Source organism: Lampetra fluviatilis, chromosome 38, assembly GCF_964198595.1.
Source record: "Lampetra fluviatilis chromosome 38, kcLamFluv1.1, whole genome shotgun sequence".
NCBI lineage: Eukaryota > Metazoa > Chordata > Hyperoartia > Petromyzontiformes > Petromyzontidae > Lampetra > Lampetra fluviatilis.
In genome coordinates this window covers 7,243,366-7,265,323 of record NC_136312.1, presented here as the reverse complement: position 1 = coordinate 7,265,323, position 21,958 = coordinate 7,243,366, and the positions used below count along the sequence as shown (strand labels likewise).

General features: G+C 52.2%; 1 protein-coding gene across 7 annotated transcripts in view; it reads right to left on the bottom strand.

Moving 5' to 3' along the window:
• LOC144945601 (IQ motif and SEC7 domain-containing protein 1-like) overlaps positions 1-21,958 on the bottom strand; it is a 564,126-nt gene that overhangs the window by 58,791 nt on the left and 483,377 nt on the right. Inside the window, exon 1 of one of the 7 annotated variants that reach the window (XM_078874104.1) lies at positions 16,392-16,724. The exons of the other annotated variants lie outside the window; for them this stretch is intronic. Coding sequence (XP_078730230.1) covers positions 16,392-16,477 — 86 coding nt within the window. The 5' untranslated portion in view covers positions 16,478-16,724. Of the gene's footprint in view, positions 1-16,391; positions 16,725-21,958 lie in introns of those variants that run through there. 7 annotated transcript variants of the gene reach the window in all.

The following is a 21,958-nucleotide window of genomic DNA, read 5'->3' as shown; positions in this document are numbered from 1 at the left end:
AATTACTGGAGTGCTAATAATGCGGAGCCATGCACGGTCCCTTAAAACGTGCAGAGAGCCCCTCCTGCTCGCGCAGTGAACTCCAAGGGAGCCGCATTTGGGACGGAGAGATGTGCTAATGTGCATTAATTACACGCCCAGTCTGTGCAGAGATAAACCCACTCAAGGTTACGGCGAGGGTTATGTAATGCCAGGCAAAGGTTTTTCCTATCGTACGCTGACAAATGTTAGCTCTTGCCTCGAGTGTTCGTACACTTCCAACGCTTGGTCGTACAATTTAAATACACGTGTGTGTGTTTCTTTGTTGGTGCGTGTTAAATTGAATCTCGAATAAAAAAACAACCCCAATGATTTAATGTTTCCATGTATTTATACGCGAGTGAAAAATCTTATCTTATGCAGGTGTGTATAGCGCCAAAATGTAACCCACGGTAATTCTCGATTTAGCCTCATGCATTGTTGTACATTGAGGCACTGTGTGCGATTGTGTTTTTGCACGCGCTCCCAATCGGTATATCTATTGAACAGATGTATTATTTTGACTCTTATCATGCACACGGACACGAACAGAAACACAATTTATGAGCGAGTCAATCGAAGACGAAAGCTATCCTGGGTTCGAGAGTGATCGTTTCAGCAGACACACACGAGTCCAGAGTCGATATGCACGTACATCACCCGTGTAGCCTGACAGACTGACGCGCCAACTGCTGTTAGCGAGCACCTATTAAAGCCAGCACAGCACGTAATTACGGGGGTGGTCTAGCCAGCACCATGTCCAACCACCTTTGCCTCCACAGTCCTGATGTTTACCCATCGCACCAGACACTCCGTTAAGGCTGAGCCGACCTAGGAGAGGCCCAACACCGGTTCAGATATCCGCCACTATTATTGGCCATGGGCGGGGATCGAACTCGCAAGCGCGCCAACCGCTGCGCCACCGCTCCCCAACACCGCCGCGCGCACGCACCGTCCATGACGCTCGGACAAACGGACACGGGGCACGCTCGCTCGCTTGGACAAGGAGCGACGGCTAATCAGTCAAAAACAATGCGTGGCGACGCTTGCGTGCGCGCTCCACTGAATTAAAACAATCGGTTAATCTTCTTGGTTCTTTCGGTAAAGTCACGTAGAATGGAAATAATAAAATAATAGGTCTGTCTTCTCGACAGACCTGTTCTTCACCTGAGGACGGCTGGGGCCGAATCGTCGTGAGAATAATTTTATGATGTTTTATTTTTATTATTTTATTATTTCCATTCTACGTGACTTTACCGAAAGAACCAAGAAGATGAATCCCTGCAGTCACGAACGCTTTAAATCGAAATACAATCGGTTTACTCACGAAGCTGGTGGCAGGCATCGCCGAGGCTAGGGGAGAAGGAGGCGGATAGCCGCAGCAGCGAGCAGCAGCGAGCGAGCCAGCGAGCGGTACGTCTCGTGATTATCTGAGATTATGCCCGACCCTCCGACCTCGGCGAGACCGGGCAGCAACGGACACAACGAATGCATTATTTATCACCGCGCCGAGGCTGCACAGAACTCTTTGGGGGGAAGGAAAGGGGGGGAGTACGACGACTCGTGCTAAGAGAATTCCAGCTCCTGATTAATCAGTGCCCCGCACCTTGACCCGTGTAAATTAAATGGATGAAGGTGCGCGCATAATTTAAATGATTCATACATTCTGGGCCAGATTCCAATTGTTTTACCGGCGATGGCTGGATTGGAAAGTCAATTGTACAGCGTGCTGAAAACATTGCCGTGTTTGATAAATATAAAAAAAGGTGTTCTCTCCATTTATTGGTCGTTATTTTTTCTTTTTCATTAAAGTCAAAAGCGAATTTTCATGACCAAGTCAGCATCGAGGCATTGGCGCTCATCTTCTATTTACAGCCTTGTGCCAGTGGTGAAAATTCCTCGTTGCTATGACAGGGACGAGTCTATCCAAAGAACATCCACTGTTGACGTCCCCAAAAAGTGGCGCTCACTTTATCGACCAGATGTTTGAATGGGTTGAGTCAACCGCCAACCAGGAGTTGAACTCGCGACCTTCCGATTGCGAGCCGCTCGCTTGACCACTGAGCCACTTTTCCTGGCTACGGAAGCGTTAATAAACCGCATGATGCAAACTGTCATGCAAACCACTCGCTTCCAGACGTCTTACAACATTTGCAAATTCGTGATATCGATTAAGCCTAAAGTGCTTATGCACGGAGTCTCATAATAAACACGTTGTCAATATGAGTTCGCCTGCTCCCTGACGCTACCCAGGATCATAACGACCACTGTCAAGCGCAGGTGTTTTGTTTCGTTTTTTCTCATTTCCAGCACGGTAAACCAGTGCTTCTCAACACATTGGTAAAGTTCCCCCCCCCCCCAATCAAGACCACCCTTCCCCCCCCCCCACCCCACAAGCAGATGTCAACGTTGGCCCAACAACACGTTGACTGGCATGCTAAGATCCAGGCCCCAATACAGAGAGACAGAGAGAGTGAGATCACACGTCCACGCCTCGAGTGAACATCGCGCTCGTAACCCATCTGTTTCATGTTGTGTAATCGGGACACAAGGAAATTATGCCACGTTATGCACGTTTCGTCCGCCGAAACGCAACGCCGACATTCCCCGCGCGGCATTATTCTGCTGCACGGTATCCACGCCGCAGCCTGTGCCCCCCACCTCACCTCACCTCACCCCCCCCTCTCCTTCCCCAAGAAAGCTTCGGCGCTGGCCCCAGGGATGGGGACAAGATGCCGTACGGTAGAGGTAGCGTCCGGCGTTCACCATTTGTCGCGCGCTCGCGATGTGCTTCGTCAACCTCGCGGCAGTGACGCCTGCGACTGACACTTTGAAATATCACTGCAGGGGGCCGGCCCACGTGGCCCGAGGGGAGCTGCCGAAGGCGATGTACGGCCACCGGGAGAGGTCCTGGGCTCACCCGCCCCCCCCCCCCCGAGGCAGAGGGGCGGAAAATGAACGTTGCTCTCGCACGGTGCTCTTCCGTGCAGACACCGCGACGGCCTTGGTCAGCGCGGCTCGCCGGTTGACAGCTCGGCAAAAAAATATACACGGCTACGAAAAAGGGAGAAATAATAAATGTAATCTCCGCGCTCCGCTCGCCCGCGCCCGGCTCTGAGAGATGCACGCGCGGCGAAAGACGCGCGGCTGAGATTAAGGAGGGCGTCCATCACGCGCGGCCGATCTCTGAGCCCCCGTAGTGGCTATGAGTTGCTGTGTTGCCCATTACAACAGCTACACACTATGTGTGGGATGGCTGCGTGCTGTCGCTGTGAGCCTAGGTCTGGTCACGCGTGCTGTTGCTTATGAACCTGAGCCGGTTGTGTACGAAAGCGACACACCCTGGGCCGGCTATGTGCGACAGCTTTGAGCGCTTTGCATGGTCACGTGTATGTATGTTGAACTTCTTTCGCACCATACGTAGCCAACCGTGCTAATCGGAGGTGCGGGGAAAGGACCACAAACTAAACAGTAAAAGCAGTTCAAAAGAAATTAGTTTTCAATCTGGATTTTAAAGTGCATGGCTCCAGTGGCTTCCTAATGTCGGAAGGAAGAGCGTTCCAGACGGCCGCGGAAGCGCATCTGAAGGCGCCGCGTCCCGGTGACCACCGTCTTTGTCCGATGGCCAGCCAAAAGCCGCGTGATGGTTTATGTTCCTTGACGAGATCACCGAGGTATTGTGGTTCATTTGTGGCAAGCACTTTGTGTTTAATGAGTGCGACCTCATAATGTATTCATGTGCCGTAGCTACGAGCTCTCCGTGGCGCGTCGTTGCTCTTACTGCTCTGCAGGCAAAGCAGAGCCCCCCCCCACCCCCCCCGTGTTCGTCCGCTGAGGCCAGGACTCGCGGAGTGGAACGCGCGCGTGTGGACGGAGGATGAATGAAAACCTCGCTCCCGGGGAAATCGTACGCGAACAATGTGAGCAGGTAAGTTGAACTTCTTTCGCACCGCACGTAACCAACCGTGCCATAATTCGCACGTACAATGAGGTACGTGCGGACCGATAAAGAAACGGTCAGGAGCTCCACCTGCTTTCTATCTGGCGCGTGGTGTCACACCCCACGGGAGGCAAATTACTTGGTCGACCAACGATTGGGATTGCGCATTGGTAAGTGTTTAGCACGAGACTTTAAACCAATTTAAAACTTTAGGATGACACCTGCCCTCCGACTGAAACTAATTAACCCTCCAGGCTGTAGTTTTGGGTTGCCCTAATTAGAAATTTTAGGTGTCTAGATTTCTATCTGAGTTATGGGGATAGACTCGGACGTGACTGTGCCCAAAAACTCTGTCTCTCATGGTCCTCCTAGAATCTTCAGAATTTCACACGACTCGCTCACTCTGCCTGCCATGAACACATTCCTGCGGAGGGAGCTGGTAGGAACGTTGGGTTGCTCGGTCAAAGGCCAGGGTCAACGGCGGCGTGGTGTATTCCGCAAAAATGGCCGACTGTGAGGGCGGGCACAAGCCAGCGTGAGTAGGTTAAACGTTGAGTTTTATAAGGGCACCACGGGGTGACCAGCCCCTCCCCACCCAGCCCCTCCCCTCCCACCCCCCACCCAGCGCAACCCTCCCCATCCGCCCCCCCCACCCTCCCCACCCAGCCCCTCCCCACCCTCCCTTCCCCACCCAGCCCCACCCTCCCCACCCAGCCCCTCCCTCCCCACCCAGACCGTACACAATGTAAAAAGTATAAAAATAGACTTTAGTATTTGGGGGGGGGGGGGGTGCGCAATAATGGATATATTTTGCACGGCAAGTGAGCGGTGACGTCACACCTGTGATGTCACCCGCATGCGGCAGCGTCACGCAGTGTGCCTGTTGACGTCACGCATCCCCCCCACCCTCCGCGTGGGCCGTGTGTTGATCCGAGACAAGAATCCATGTCTCGGGCGAAGCCGGGTCGTAAAGCTCGTTATTTCATAAAACAAAGTATCTATCTTTGCCTCCTTATTTTTGAATGATAAAAAAGGCACACATGCAGGTGTTTTAAGATGTTCAATGACTAAATAAACACTGATTACAAGTCATCATGCCTATTCACATCTTAACACCTATATTTACGGCAAAAAATGGTGACTCCTTATTTTATCATGCAATGTCATGGTGCAGTACTTGCGAAAGTGTCTCACGTTGTAGCTAACACTGCTTAACACGAGCTGTTAACGTGTTTTGGTGTTTGCATTGCCCTTGTACCGCTCGCCGGTGAGACGAAGCCCACGGAGGAGGCTGTAGCTCTGATGCAGGCCAATCACTTTCAATGACAGTTGCGTACACGATCGAACCATATTTGTTACCCACGAGTAAAGTGTGGTTACGCAGAGAATGGCGCCTTGTAATTGGTGCCTGTTTTTTTTACATCTTACCACCCGTATTTTCACACCAGAGAGGGTAAATCCTTTTTTTTTATCATTCAATATCGTGATTCTAGCTGAAAGCGTCTCCAATAAGACTCCTTGATTTTCTTCGTAGACCGCCCGTGTTCGTTTGCGTAAGCGTGCTCGATGTCTTCGCGGAGAGTGCTGAGCCCATCGTATGTGATGCAATTACCCGGCTCTTCATGGAAACAAAACCTTGGGTTTAGCGACAGCGGCTGAGGAGTCAATGAAGTCATAAAGCTCACTTCATTATCACACTCTCATCTCCCAACACACACACACAGATAATACAGGCAGGAACATCCTGGTTACACCAGCCCACAGGGGATTATTGTGTCCGTCCGTCGTGCCGGGAGGGGCTGGGTGGGGAGGGAGGGGCTGGGTGGGGAGGGGCTGGGTGGGGAGGGTGGGGCTGGGTGGGGAGGGGAGTGTAGGGATGGGCTGGGTGGGGAGGGTGGGGAGGGGCTGGGTGGGGAGGGTGAAGCTGGGTGGGGGTGGGAGGGGTAGGGCTGGGTGGGGAGGGGCTGGTCACCCTGTGGTGCCCTTATAAAACTCAACGTTTAACCTACTCACGCCGGCTTGTGCCCGCCCTCACAGTCGGGCATATTTGCGGAATACACCATGCCGCCGTTGACCCTGGCTATTGACCGAGCAACCCAACGTTCCTACCAGCTCCCTCCGCAGGACAATGTGTTTTTTCAAAAGCCAAAAATGAGAGCTCAACAAAGTGGCTTAACATTTCAACATTTATAGCAGCGAAATAATTTACATGGTCTAAACGCAGCGCGCGCCTGACCGCTGCTCCACCTACCCAATGAGTTGCTTGTTTGGCTGCTTCACAATCAAACGGAATTATGGATGTCAGCGGTGCTGGGATCGATTACTTTGCTTCATATTCCCATAACCAAGAGGGTAAACTTGGATTTACATGAAAGTTTACATGACACATCTTGACTTAAAAGCTTTCTTGACTGCAGGAATTCATATCCTTTGGGTCTCTTCGGTAGATAGGTTCAAAGAAATTATCTACTTTTTTTTATTCAATGTGCCCATTTTATTGTGGGGCTGTGTTGTTGTTGTTGTCTTGATGTGGTCTTGGACTGCTTTTGTTGTTGTTTTTTTCTGCCTTGCCCAAGCGTGCATTTCTATTTTAGAAACCGGACTTAGATATGTTTTTCCCAATTCTTGACTTGCTCTCTCCATTTTCTCTATTTTGCACTCGAGTCGTGTGTTTTTTTTGTATCGATTGCTGTTGTAACTTGCTATAGCCCTGCCCATACTGGACCATCTGCGAAAAAGAGCTTTACAGCTCATCGGATTCCTCCTGCAGTCGCTTAACAACTAAATCACTTAACGCCCGGTATGGAACCAATAAACGTCGTTAAGAGGGGTTCTACTGTATTCTGAATCTAACAAAACAAATGTTACCAATTGCATGACGTATACGGAGGAACGCCGGTGTAGTGGTCCGCGCACTGCACGGTAAACCCAGTGACCTGAGTTCAACACTCATGGGCTACAACGGACATTCATCGCTGACCATATTTTACCATCATGCCATTAACTAAGGTCGAACAATCCACGGACACTCGCAGCCCAGGCGGCCGTGACTACGCTACTGCACGTGGCCTGTACCCCAGCGCCGTGATGTGTTGCGGGGGGGAGGATTGGTGGATCACCGCGCGGATGTTGCCAAACACCCTTTCCGTGGGCGTCGAGGGAGTTGCCATACCCTGGAAGAACGTAGTATGGAAAACACGCGCACTCCACGTGGTTCCGTCCGTACGGGTACAGAGTGTTTCCCGCTTCGCACGCGTCATTTTTCTCCGGGTCCTCCAGTTTCCTCCCAACATGTAAACACTTATTTATTGGTCGATAACACCTTAATATATATAGGACTGCAGATCTTGGGCAATTGTTGGTGCCGGCTCATCGCGTGGCTGCTGCTGCCTTCCTGCTTGGTTCTTCGCGCCACTAATGGCCCGTGCCTTCGAACTAATACTGTTCGCTGCGTTACAAGTCGAAATAATTCATTATTGCGTTACTCATCCAGCGGGTGGGTCGGCAAAAGGTATGTAAATCGCCTGCGTTGACCACGGCGGTAATCACGCGGCTTTAAGACGACGACGACGACGACGATGGAAGAAGAGGGTCAAGGTGAGCGCCCTCCGAAAAATGTGGCTAAAAACGCATTTCGGCCCGACGATTTGTTTACGCGATGTTAATCTCAGTGGCGCGCTATGCTTTGCACTCTTCCCCCCCTCTCGCTCCCCGTAGAGACAGCCGGGGGGGACTGTGTGCACGCGCGTTACGAGCGGGGGGCGAGGAAGCCACATAATCTGAGCGGTGACGCCGCGAAATTCTGACGCGATCCAGAAAGCTGACGTTGCTTTAAGCGCGTGAACACCGCCGTGTAAGCGCCACTGCCAAGCTGCCCTCTCCGTCACTATCGCATCCGAGTGGAGCTTGTAAAGTGCACCCCCCCTCCTCCTCCAGATGTAAATTTCAACGCGTAAATGCTCAGACGGAATGGAGCCGCGGAAGAGGACGGTGTAAATGGGAGCACCCAAGCACAAAGACAAACATCCCCCGTGTAGCCTCAACAGGTTGTTGGGGCAAGTGCTGTTAGCGAGCACCTACGAAGGCCGACACGGCACACGAGGGGGTGGGTGGCCAGCACCACGCCCGGTCGCGTTTGCGTCCCCAATGCTGCACTCAATTAAGGATGGGCCGATCTAAGGGAGACCCAGGACCGGTTCAAATAATCGTCACTGGTGTTGGCCGCGAGCGGGAATTGAACTCAGGTCGCCGGCTTCGTAGCAACGCATGCTGACCGCTACAAGACAGCTCCCCACATAACCTCACTCACACACACACAGGAAGGCACGCACGCGTAACATAGGGCATTAGGAGAATGGACTCCCGGACTGAATGAGTAATGTGCGCATCGGACGAAGCATTTCAATCTCCGCCGCGTGCCCCCCCCCCTCTCTCTCCTCACCCCACAGCTCGCCCCCCCCCCCACTTTCCTATTGCGAGCATGTGTTTCAGATTAGGGTCAGTGCTAACAGCTTCGCCTGAAAATGAGATAAAGCCTCTGGGCATTTTTTGCTCCGATGTAGCAGAGCGCTCTCACATTTTGCTTCTTTGACTTATCATCTATCTCTTTATCTATGAATCTAAGACGGGTACGAGTTGGGAAGTCGCTGGTATCCTTGAGAGAGGTACGGCCGCGTACCAACTCCTGGTACTTGCTTTCAGACAAAGATCCCCCGTGTAGCCTTGCAAGACTGTTGCGGCAAGTGCTGTTAGCAAGCACCTATGAAGGCCGTCACGGCACACGAGGGGGTGGGTGGCCAGCGCCATACCTGGCCGCCTTTGTCTCCCCAGTGGGGATGTTTACACATTCCACCAGGTACTCATTTGAGGCTGAGTCGACCTCGGGGAGACCCAGAACCAATTCGAACTCGGGTTGCCGGGTTCGTAGCACAGCGCGCTAACCGTTGCACCACCGCTCTACCACCGCTCCAAAGGCAAAGATTCCCCCCCTAACATCAATCAATGAACCTTTAATTCAATAGCACTATTCGTGCAAAAAAATGCAATACATGGTGCTTTACAGGCATAAAAGTGTAATTGTAGGCTAAATTAAATGAAGTTGTAACAAATTTCAAGCAAAGACATATAAAAATAACACATAAAAAAAATCATAATTAAAATCAATTAAAAAAAAGTTAGTTTTTAGATTTATTTTAAAAGTGCTTAATGATTCTCAAGCCCTCAGATCCCCTGGCAGGCTGTCCCACAGGCAAGGAACAGCCTGCTGCTCCGTAGATTTTCGTCCTGGCCTTTGGGACGACTAATAGACCAGTCACAGAGGATCTGAGGGATCTTGTTGGTTCATATCTTAAAAGCACGGAAGCCGCAGCCTTAACAATGCTGTTGGGGCAAACGCGCGTGTCTCAATCACCTCCGAGCGCGGTCGAACAGTGCACGCAATCAACGATCAGGGTCCAATCGGGGCCGGCGCGAGCCATTGCCCCGGCCCGTGCCAGCAACGACACGGATGCTCGGTTGGAGAGAGACGCGGTGCGTTTCGGTGATCGCTCTGGTCGGCGGCGGCCCCCGTCGGTGCGAGGCCCGGCGAGCGGCCGTGCGTTTCCCCGGGTGGACGTGGCGTTCTTGATGGCGTCCACCGCCCCCCACCCTCTTCCCTTTCACTCCCCCTCGCTTCCCCCTTCCCCCCCCTTGGGTGTCGGCTGCTGCGGCGCGAATTGACACCGCGCACGTCGGGTCCGCGTGGGCAGTTGGACGAACGCACGCGGAGCGAGGCGTCTCACGGAGAGACCACCGCGGATTGTCTTCGATGCGAGCGACGATCGCGGAGATAGAGCCGCGTGGCTAATGTGCAGCGGTGGTCCAGATGTCTTGTGACTGCCTCCCCATTTAATTCTCTAAAACTTTATATGTAATTTTTTTGAAAAGGAAGGTTTACTTAAAACATAAATTAATATGCTAAGGTTTAAAAAAAATGTTAGAGGTCAATTAATTTATTGTGGGGGTCACCAGACATCTGAAGCAGCCGAGCTCAGGTTGATCAGCTTTACACAAAGACAAAGATCCTCCTTCCCCTCCCCCCCCGACCGTTTAGCCTGCAACAAACTGTTGGGGCAAGTGCCGTTAGCGAGTTGCACCTGTGAAGGCCGGCGTCTACAGGTCTGCTGACTGTCATGGTCTATAAGTCTGCTGATTGGTGGTTGTCTACAGGTCTGCTGATTGGTGGTGGTCTAGAGGTCTTCTGACTGTCATGGTCTATAGGTCTGCTGATTGGTGGTTATCTACAGGTCTGCTGATTGGTGGTGGTCTAGAGGTCTGCTGACTGTCATGGTCTATAGGTCTGCTGATTGGTGGTGGTCTACAGGTCTTCTGACTGTCATGGTCTATAGGTCTGCTGATTGGTGGTGGTCTATAGGTCTGCTGATTGGTGGTGGTCTACAGGTCTGCTGTCATGGTCTATAGGTCTGCTGATCGGTGGTGGTCTATAGGTCTGCTGATTGGTGGTGGTCTACAGGTCTGCTGACTGTCATGGGCTATAGGTCTGCTAACTGATGGTCTCACGAGAGGGCGAGTGCGGACAACGCCACGCCCGGCCGCCTTTGTCTCACCAGTGCCGATGTCCACACGCCACGGCGGACCCTCGTTCGAGGCTGAATCGACCTCGGCGAGGCCCTTGGCCGCGAGCGGCGAATCGAACTCTGGTCGGCGGGTTCGTTCGAGCGGCGCGCTAACCCACTTGCGATGCCACTCAATGCAGACGCGCGCGCACGCCACACTTAAGCCGTGTTGACGCATCTGTTCATCAGTCTCGCACTTGAAGCTCACGGCGGAAGAAACCGGGCGCCTAATAAGCACTCCTGCTCGCTGGTGGTGCTGGGCGAAACGTGACCGGTCACGCTAAACCATCGCTTAGCGCGCGGTGACGAGGTTAAGCAAATGTCAGGTGGGGAAGGGGGGTAAGGACGCCAGCAATCCACGGCCTAATTCTAATAATAACCGCGGCTTTGGCTGCCCGATCGATTTGACGGAGGCATGCTCAGCTCATTTCCTGCTCCGAGAAAATCAAAACGTGTCAATAAATGCAAATACGCAGCGACCCCCCATCCTCCTGCCACAGCCCAACTTGTCACAGCAGGGAGAGAGGAGGGAGGTGGGGGCAGGGGGTGGACAGCAATCCACCGATTGCAATCGACTTCTAGTTTATGGAAGCTTGTCTACAAAAATGTTACCCCGTCTCGAGTAACGAGCGAAAGGGGGCGGCCGGGCGGCAGCGAGGAGTGAGGGGTGGGGGCGAATGGAGAGTGTTCGAGATTGCCGCTCTCCTCCACAGCAAGCCACTCGCACGCTCTGCCCTCCCCCCTCTTCCGTCGCTCGCACAATGCGTCATTGAGCCCCCCGCAACGCTCGGTGGTTGCCTCGCAGCTAGAACCGCTCCAGTCCCGGGGGACACCTTTACGCGTGAGAGTTTGGGCGCCACGGTGGCTAGGAGATGTCAACTCGCAAGAGGTCGTGGGTTGGATCGCGACCCTGACGCCTGCTGCTGTATATTTGGAGTTTGCGGCGTCTCTGTCTCTCTCTCTCCTCGCGGGGTTTCCCTCCACATTTAGAATCGACGTAGAGTGTCCGGCTGCTTTAAATGTCCACGCGATAAGCCACTTCGTTGAGCTATCATTTGTGGCCAGGTCACTTCTGTAAAATAACTATATAGCTTAGTTGGCTTTACCTGGTTAAATAAAAAATAGTTATCCTTCTAAACTCTACGGTTTCCTCCTATAGCTGAACAAAAAACATCGGGCAATAAAACTGCTATTGACCAAAACATCCCAATGCTGGGAATGTATTTCTTCTCCAAATGACTCAGTTGGGATAGCGGTGACCAAAATCGCCCTCAACTGAAAAACGAAATTGGCAGGATCTTCCTGAAAAAAAAGCCTTTTCAGGGTAAACAAGCATGAGGATGATAATCACGATAAACAATACTCCGTACAACCTCCTCCCTGCCACCCACCGCTGACACGGACGGATGGGCATGTCACAACATCAGTTTGGTGGGAAGATTACACTTTTCAGTGTGTCTTGCCAGGCTCTCAATAAAGTAGCGTGTTGTTAAATCTCTCTCTCTCTCTGGTGCACGTCCAAAGACACGGTTAAGCTTCCACCGCTCTTACTTTGCTGTGTTATCATTCTGTCTGCACATCTACGCCCTAACTCAACCATCTGTAACGCACACCGTACCCGCACTCAGACTCAATAGACCGAGGGAGCGTTATATTGCTTTGACCCTCAGCGTGAGCAAAAAAAAAATCAAACAGCGGGTAATATCAAAGAAACGCTGTGCACTGAGAAACTCTATCCACTCATTCGACTCGAAATGTCCGCTTGGAAGTTTTTGCTTCCTTTAACAAGTTGAGTACTTTACTCTTTCTCAACAACAACAGCAGCAAAAAAAACAAGCCCCAAATTGTGTATCTCTCGAACGGCGATTGCTGATGCTGCGTACCCTTGATGAACGAACGCGTGCCGTTCATACACACGGCGTTCCGATTGTAACTGTTGATTGGACAGAACCAGCCACGCGTGGCTTTCTTTCGAACGAACGCCTTGTTTCATGTTCACGGTGTCCTAAATGCACAATCTATTTACGACGAAATATAAAGGACATGCAAAGTCCCCGGCCTGTTCACAATTAAAAAAGGTAATAAAAAAACACAAGCAAGAAAAAAAGATAAAGGTGCAGCCCTGCAATTGCTTGCCTGCAGAACAGCTGCCACCAGAGGGGGCTCCAGGCAGCCCTCTCTGGAGGGCATTTCACTGACCTCTTCCACATTGGCCAGACAGAGGTGGGAGAACCCACACTTCACCCCACCACAAAATCACATGCCAAACGGCTGTGGTCTACCCAACGTATACTTGTGGGTGGACAGAGGGGGGGTCAGTGAACGGGAGGGCAAATTTAAGTTGAGTTTCATCCTATAGATTTCCCAAACAACTTTTTATCAAAAATCAAACAAACGTGCACAGTATAAAATGCACATCGAGGCAGTTCTCATCACCCTGTTCACAGCCCCGAGTCAGCCGTGAAAATTCCACATTCCTACGGTGGCGGGGGGGGGGGCGCATCTCGACAAAGCACAAGCAGCCGTTGACTTCTCCACAAAAGTGTTGCTGATTTTATCGACCTCGGAGGGAAGGGATGATGATGATGGTGCCGAGTTGACTCAACCCCTCCCGCCCTTCCCCAAGCAAGGATTTGAATTGGCAGCCTTTCGACTGCGAGTCGCCTGCTCTTCCGCCAGGCCACCTGACTGGGCATTATGCAAATTAGCGGGCCTAATTAGAGCCACAAAGGGAAGCGGGGTCCCGGTGTGTGATGGGAGGAACGTGGCAGGAGGCGCTGTATGCGTGGTATGCCCTCGTTATTCACGAACTTGCTGACCGCGACGGCGGCTATCCGTGAATGGCATCTGGAACTCCACACAGCCACACCGACAGAGAAATAAAGTGATGGGATAATTGTCACGTATTTAATCGTTTATTTACGTATTTAATTCAGGTAATTCGTTAAAAAGATAGGTTTTTTTGTAGTTCAATACCCGATCATTAATCCGCAAAATTTGCTATTCACGAGTTTCGGAACGTACCCCTCGCGAATATTGAGGGAATACTGTACAGAGTGGTCCAGATGTCGAATGACCATTTTTTTTACTTTGCACATTCAATTCTGTTTGAAATACAGCTTACTTACCAAAAAAACATTAAGTTTTAGAGAATTACATGGTGGTAACAAGACATCTGGACCTCCCTGTACAGACCTCTGTGGAGATGGTTTCGCCACCTGATACGTAAACTGCACCGAACGGGACCGGCAGAGGCTTCAGAGGGTTACGCTGTCCCACCCAGCGGCTCACAGGCGGCATGCAGCTAGCTCACCCTGAGAGATCGCGACACCAAGAGGTGCATCGCAAAGGCCCAAAAGATCATCGCCGATTCCAGCCACCCGGGCCACGAACTTTTAATCAGGAAACAATCCAAGAGAAAGCTCCGGCTACATCAGCATTGCGGCTACCACCAACCGCCTCAAAGACAGCTTCTATCCCCAGGCCATCCGGATGCTGAGCTGAGCCCCGCACAATATTTGCCCAAACCACACCAACCCCAGATTTTGCTCCCCCCTACCCCCATTCACACCCCACCCCACCCTATCACCGACTGCACTAGACATTAACCAAACAGAAACATTTTGCATAACAAGATCATTTATAAAGCTCACCCGCAGGGGACCCCATTTCTGCTATGCACATGTCACTTTTATCATCTGCACAGCGATTTTACTTAGTTTTTTTATTACATTTTAATATATTTTTAAATATTACTGCTGCTGTTTACATTGCTGTTGTTAATTTGCACAAGCTGAGAGAGAGCGATACGGGAACAAAGCATCTCACTGCCATGTACCACATGTGTATGCACGGATATGTGATCAATAATGCTGACTTGACTTGCTAGAGAAGTGTTCTTCACTAATTTTCAGAGGCGAGGGGGGGGGGCACATTTGACGATAAGACATCGTCAGTATAAGGAGGGCCGCTACACGTTTGAAACCATTGGGGGTTTGACAGCATGATGAAGGGGGGGGGGGGTGTTTTCACTCTTTGTGTATTGTAGACGCACTAAAGGCATTGAAGAACACTGCTTTGAACGAATTCTAGGGGTTTTATTAATTCCTATGCAAGGTTTTAGAAAACACCGTGGTAGAGGATTTTAGGAGCGCTGGTGATTCTCCCACTCACTCACATGGCCTCTCTGTAGAACGCCTAATGAACAGCTTCCTGGATTACATCAACATTCACAACCCCCCCTCCCCCCCGGTTCTTTCCATGTGCAACCAAATAATCCCCGGCCCGCACCCACGACCGACCTACCCACCCTTCCCAAATGAATTCAAAACGGTGACATCGTTCGTGTTATCATTCATTTTAAAGTAATCATGCTTGTTTACCCATGAAAGTCCTCACTGAGTCTCTTGACCCGCGTTTTTTTTCAGGAGGATCCTGCCAAGGTTCCACAATGGCTGAGAACGCTGATTGCTCGCTATGTTTCAATTCAGCACATTTTATTTATGTTACATTGGTACATTTGGACCACGACGTGGGCACGCGATGGCCCACTCTACTCTTGCGAATAATGTCGCGGCATCTTTAACATCCACTGCGAAGCAAACATCGCGTATCCTTTTTTTTGTCTGGCTAAATTACACACCCACAGTAGTTAACTGTGAACCATCTGAGGTTTGAGCGGTAAACGCCGCGGTTCCGTAAGGCCATGGACATGAACATTTTTTTGTTAAAAGCGAGTGAACAAATCACAATTATTTTACAGCTCTTTGCCAATCCACTGCTGGACGAAGCTTTCCCCACACACCAAGCCGAACACGAGGATTGTCTGATCATACTTCACGTTGGTCTGTGCCAGAGCCGGCCCAGCCACTAAGCGACCCTTGCAATTGCAAAGGGCCCCGTGGCCAGCAGAGGGCCCCCCTAGAGTCACTGCGAGCTAGTGGGTGAAAAAAAATCATACATCAAAGGGGCCTCCAACCAAATTTTGCTTAGGGCCCCCAAAGGTCTAGGGCCGGTTCTGGTCTATGCGCTTCGGTCAAGTTGGGGAGCAGAGACATGGAAGCGGAGGTTTTGAGAAGACCGGCGCATTACAGATGCTGTGGCCACAGGCCGAATACATTTATAAATATACATAGGGAAAACAAGACAATTCTACGCTGACATAAATGGCCCCCGAGTTTAACGACTGAACACACGAAAACTGCACTTATTCACAACAAAGGTGGAAGTGGAATCAATGTATCTTTGACCGGGTAGCCACCTTACAGGTCTAGGTTCTGCCTAGGTCACGAGCTAACTTGTAACTGAATACACCAACACAGCAGGAGGTTCTTATGTGTCTTGCAGCTGCTGCCACCACCTTTATCCCATGAGGCAACAGGGTTGGTCTGTATCACCTGGGGTGGTAAATGCCACCAGTACGTATGCTGAACTTCTTTCGCACGGTACGTAGCCAACCGTGCTAATCGGAGGATATACCCCTCGGCTGTGTTCACCTTAAGACGAAGCTTTGTTTCACGTAAACATGTCCTATTTATTTTCATATTCCATAGACGTTTCGTGATCAATTCATGTTTTCGTTTTGAGTTCAAAAAAATATTTTCTCTATTAAACACCAACATTTCACAACGCCTCTCTCATACAAAGCGACCGCACTCACTTTGCTACCACGCACATTCGTGAACCGACGATAAAATTGTCAAAAAAAATACTCTGTTAGCATTTTCCACCCAAGGTGGTCGCCGATAAGCAATCTTTGGGGAACGAGGGAAGGGAGGGGGAGGGAGCAACGGCTCCAATAACCACTTTTTTTGTTTTACCTGGGCGACAGCGTCTTGCGGACAAGACCCCATATCCACTGACAGTCGCACGTCCAGTCGAGCAGCATGCTCCGGGCTCCTGCCATAGCATCGCCGACGCACGCGGCAAGATGAAACCCAGCCCGTGCGCCACCTTCGCTCCCGTCGTTGCCGATCGCGCCCAACCAGGGCAAGCAGCGAGCTGCTCGGCGATTGACTTCGTCTCAGAGCCGCCCTTCACCACGACGGCCCAACCCGCGGAGCTGTGGAGCACCGGGGGTCGTCACTGACGCCCCACGCGAAACACGTCGCGCGCGAGAAGCGAGAGACTCCGTTCCTCGTCGTCGTCCTGTGAGCGCGGGTGGCTACTGGCCGACAGCCCGTTGCGTGCGTATGGGGGTGGTGATGATGGTGGGGGGGGGGGTGGTGGAAATGAGGAAGCGTGGCCAAGGGCCGTTGGGGCTGCTCCTCTGAGGGCACGCAATGGGCGATGGGGCGATGCACAATCACGTGGATGAGCGGCGGCTGTCGGCGGCGTCGGAGTTGCGGGCTGCGTTCCACTAAACGCGCCCGGGGTCGCCAGCGGCACTGTACTCGAGACGCTGGTACGTCTCGTGCCCTGGCACGGAGGGGATTGTGGAGCATGATGGTGGGTGGGTAGGGGTGGTGGGTAGGGGTGGCGGGTAGGGGTGGTGGGTAGGGGTGGTGGGTAGGGTGGTGGGTAGGGGTGGCGGGTAGGGGTGGTGGGTAGGGGTGGTGGGTAGGGTGGTGGGTAGGGGTGGCGGGTAGGGGTGGTGGGTAGAGGTGGTGGGTAGGGTGGTGGGTAGGGGTGGTGGGTAGGGTGGTGGGTAGGATGGTGGGTAGGGTTAGGGGCCCCCTACCCCTACCCATCACCCCTACCCCCCTACTAGGGGGGTAGGGGTGGCGGGTAGGGGTGGCGGGTAGGGGTGGTGGGTAGGGGTGGTGGGTAGGGGTGGCGGGTAGGGGTGGCGGGTAGGGGTGGCGGGTAGGGGTGGCGGGTAGGGGTGGCGGGTAGGGGTGGCGGGTAGGGGTGGCGGGTAGGGGTGGCGGGTAGGGGTGGCGGGTAGGGGTGGCGGGTAGGGGTGGCGGGTAGGGGTGGCGGGTAGGGGTGGCGGGTAGGGGTGGTGGGTAGGGTGGGGGAGTGTAGCGGTCAGCACGCTGCCGCCTACACGAGTTCGATTCCCGCTCGCTGGCAGCAGCGGTGACGTTAATTTTGAACCGGTCCTGGGACTCCCCCCCCCCCCCCCACTGGTGCGTTGTGTAGACATCGGCACGAGGGAGACAAAGGCGGCCGGGCGTGGTCTGGCCACCCACCCACCCCGCTTCGAGGGTCGTGCCGGCCTTCGTAGATAGGTGCTCTTTAATGAGCGCTTGCTGGGCTGTTCAAGCTACGGGGGGGTGGGGGTTGTGGATCGTTGGGGGGTAGAGAGACATTCAGACCCAGCCAAATCTGTGACCCTCATGAGGTTTTGAAGAATTCCACCCCCCCCCAACCAAAATATGCAAACAAAAAACGAATTGAAGCCACGAAGCAAAGCGAAAACACTTGTTGGGGATTGCGTTCCTGCCACCCGTCGCCCGCAGTGCAACGCTTTTTTTTTGTTCGCAATAAATACTTTAAAAACAACCACAAAGCGATATTCTACGAGGGAGAGCTTTTTATTAAATCCTTTACATTAAGTTCACTTGCTTGCTAGCTTGCGCGCTTACGACCGTGCAAATCTTTCGGTCGTTTTTAACCCACTTCCCGTGATCCAATCGAGCTGACATTTTGCACACAGACTCGTTGTGTGTGACAATTTATTTTCGTGAAATTTTTTTTCCAAAATATTCCACATTTTAGGAAAAAAATAATTCATATTTAATTTAAAATACCAATGTGATAAAAATGAAACTCTTACTCAAGAAAAACAGAAATGAATAATAAAATTAAACCGATGCCACGCATATAAAGGATTTATAGTGAAAAACTCTGTTTTTACGGGTTAAATTTTTGTTCGTAATAAATATTTTAAAAAACAACCACAAAGCGATATTCTACGAGGAAGAGTTTTTTTTTGTCTTCTATTTTCTATTTGACGTCGGGCACACGCACAGCAACGAGCGGACGATCGGACGAGTAAACACGTTCAGCGGGTTCGCGTTGTAGAATTAGGGCCAAATGGAGCCACAAATATTTGAATAAGAGGACCCCCTGAAGCCGCCCGAGTCTCAAAGCAAAGTTTCTAGCAGTCGACGTTGTCGGGATGGACTCCCCTTCCCTCTCTCGAGCGATACGCTTCATTGTTACGTTGTTACTCTGAACGTGGCAGCCAACAGAAATATGTAGAAGCAGCAACTTCCTTATAAGCACTCAGGTTCACCGCTTTTTCTCTCTCCATCCCCCGGAATGAGATACGCAAAGCGGACAAAATTCCCCACAATGACACATCCCCCCCCCCTCCCACCGTATAAGCCTGAACGAACTTCGGGCAAGTGCTGTTAGCGAGCACCTATGAAGGCCGGCACGGCACTCGAGGGGGTGGGTGGGTGGCCAACACCTCGCCCGGTCGCCTTTGTCTCCTGCGTGGTGATAATTACTCTGCAACACCGCACCAGGTACCCGTTTGAGGCCGAGCCGACGAGCACGCAGCCAAAGAATGCGTGTAACAGCACGTGTTTATCTCCCGCCTGTGGAAAGGACAAACGACGCACTTATAACCTTCTACGACGCTCAAGAATATCCAGAAAAAAAGAGGTGTTTCGGGGAGGGGGAAAGTCGCCTGGGATAAATCCGAAACGTGGAACCCAAGTCGCCTGGGGGGTGATCGCGTGGGTTTTTGGGAGCTAATTCGAGGTCAGATCCCTTGAGTCGGCGCCACTAGACCGACGCCTTGGGTTCGCGTCCGGGTTTCGCCAGCCCGCGATGAAAACCGGTTTTTCAGGTGTGGCGGGTTGATGCTCTCAATCCGGTCACCCATGGCCACAAGGCAAAGATCCCCGCCCCCCGTAAAGCCTGTAACAGACGTTGGGGCAAGTGCTGTTAAGCGAGTAGCACCGCCTATGAAGGCCGGCACGGCACACGAGGGGGTGGGTGGCCAGCACCACGCCCGACCGCCTTTGTCTCCCGAGTGGCGATGTTGTTTACACACCGCACCAGGTTACTCATTCGAGGCTGAGTCGACGGAGGGGAGGCCCAGGACTGGTTCAGATAATCGTCACTGGTGTTGGCCATGAGCGGGAATCGAACTCGGGTGGCTGGGTTTCATAGCGCAGTGCAAAAACCACTACCAATACAACCGCCATTCGCCACTAAGTGACGGCGACGTCACCCACCACGACGCCTGTGCCAGGCTAGGTGCACTTTGAGGCTGCCACGTGAAGTGTCGAAGGCTCGCTGCTGACAGGGAGGTCCCGGGACAGACCCAGCAGGTGCCATGGGTCGGCTGACTGAGATGACCGGTAGATGCACCACCAGCTGTACCCCCTACTGTGCCAGGCTAGGTGCAGGAGGTCTCGGGACAGACCCATCAGGTGCCATGGGTCGGCTGACTGAGATGACCGGTAGATGCACCACCAGCTGTACCCCCTACTGTGCCAGGCTAGGTGCAGGAGGTCCCGGGACAGACCCAGCAGGTGCCATGGGTCTGCTGACTGAGATGACCGGTCGATGCACCACCAGCTGTACCCCCTACTGTGCCAGGCTAGGTGCAGGAGGTCACGGGACAGACCCATCAGGTGCCATGGGTCTGCTGACTGAGATGACCGGTCGATGCACCACCAGCTGTGCCCCCTACTGTGCCAGGCTAGGTGCAGGAGGTCACGGGACAGACCCAGCAGGTGCCATGGGTCTGCTGACTGAGATGACCGGTAGATGCACCACCAGCTGTACCCTCTACTGTGCCAGGCTAGGTGCAGGAGGTCTCGGGACAGACCCAGCAGGTGCCATGGGTCTGCTGACTGAGATGACTGGTCGATGCACCACCAGCTGTACCCCCCTACTGTGCCAGGCTAGGTGCAGGAGGTCCCGGGACTACTGTGCCAACTCCACGAACCACTCACTGCACTACTGAGCACACACAAAACTAACCGAAGAGATATTTCTCAAATTCTGCTGTGGTAACACGAATTTTTTCTTAACTGCCTTGAATCCTCGTGTGGTATGCCGGATTAGGATTGCGCGTTGGAAACTTTTTCTCTCTCTCCCTCCAAGCTTCCGCCACGCACTACTGCGGTGGCACACTTCAGCAGTTAAAGCTGAGCACGCATCTACTGTATACTTTTTAAATCATTTAGAAAACCAGCACTGTATACATATGCAAGCCGTGCACGTGCTATGAATCCGAGGATTTCTGATCACCCGGATGTTACGGGATGGCGTACCCGTCAACCCCTTATCAGTGCCCGACCTTGTTACAGACCGATGCAGACCTTATTGGGTCACTTCCGTGCCCCGTATAAATCTCAACGTTCATCCTACAACGTTCCTTTCACGCGGGAGAAACACGAAAAAATAGATACATTTAATGTTTTGCCCGTATCGAAACGGCTGTACGCCGTATGGACCTGAAAACTCAATGTCCCTGTACAGGACGACGGGGTAAGGGGCCGTCCATAAATGACGTCACGCGATTTTGGATGATTTCCCCCCCCCCCTCGTCACACGGCGTCACAAAAAGTCAGACCCCCCTCAAAATATGACGTCACAAAGCTCTGCCCCCCCCCAACAAAAATAAAACATGCTTCAAATCGCTTTAAACTATTGTCATTGTAGTGCGTATTTAACGTGGCGCTGCACTCTGATGTTGTAGGAGAAAACATTTACTAAAAAGTATATTTAACTAAGTAGAACGTGTTGTCTATATTTATTTAAAGTTGCGCATTTTGATGTGACGTCACATTTCTCAAACGCCCCCCCCCCCCCTCGTCACACATCGTCACAAATGTCTGACCCCCCTCCCCTCTACGTGACTTTACCGAAAGAACCAAGAAGATGAATCCCTGCAGTCACGAAAGCTTAAAATCGAGCTTTGTAATCGGCTGGAGTGCACGGGCAAAATCCAGCCGACTTGTGCATCACGCACGTTGGACTTCTTTCGCGCCGTACGTAGCCGACTGTGCTCGTCGGAGGCGCGCGCAACTTCAGCATCGCACCACGACCATCGGGGCAGGCTAATTGTAACAGCGCGGGTGGGCGGGCGGGGTATCAATCATTACCTAATCAGCGGCATGGGTCTAGGCGACAATAACATTAGCATGATTACCGCCGTAATTAACACCTCGAATAAATACAGGGGGCCTGCGCATATTTGACTCTCTCTGGCGGAAACGAAACGCGATTATTGGCTCAAGTGCGGAACGCTGCCACTCGTGTCTATGTTGCCGTACCCGCGATCATGACCTACGTGGTGATTGTACTATCAATGAGCCCGCGATCACGACCCATGTGGTGATTGTACTATCAATGAGCCCGCGATCATGATCTATGTGGTGATTTTACTATCTATGTACCCGCGATCGTGACGTAGTAAGTCATTGCAGTGGTCACGATCACAATCGCCGCAGTCATCGCCATGCCCACCGCAGTC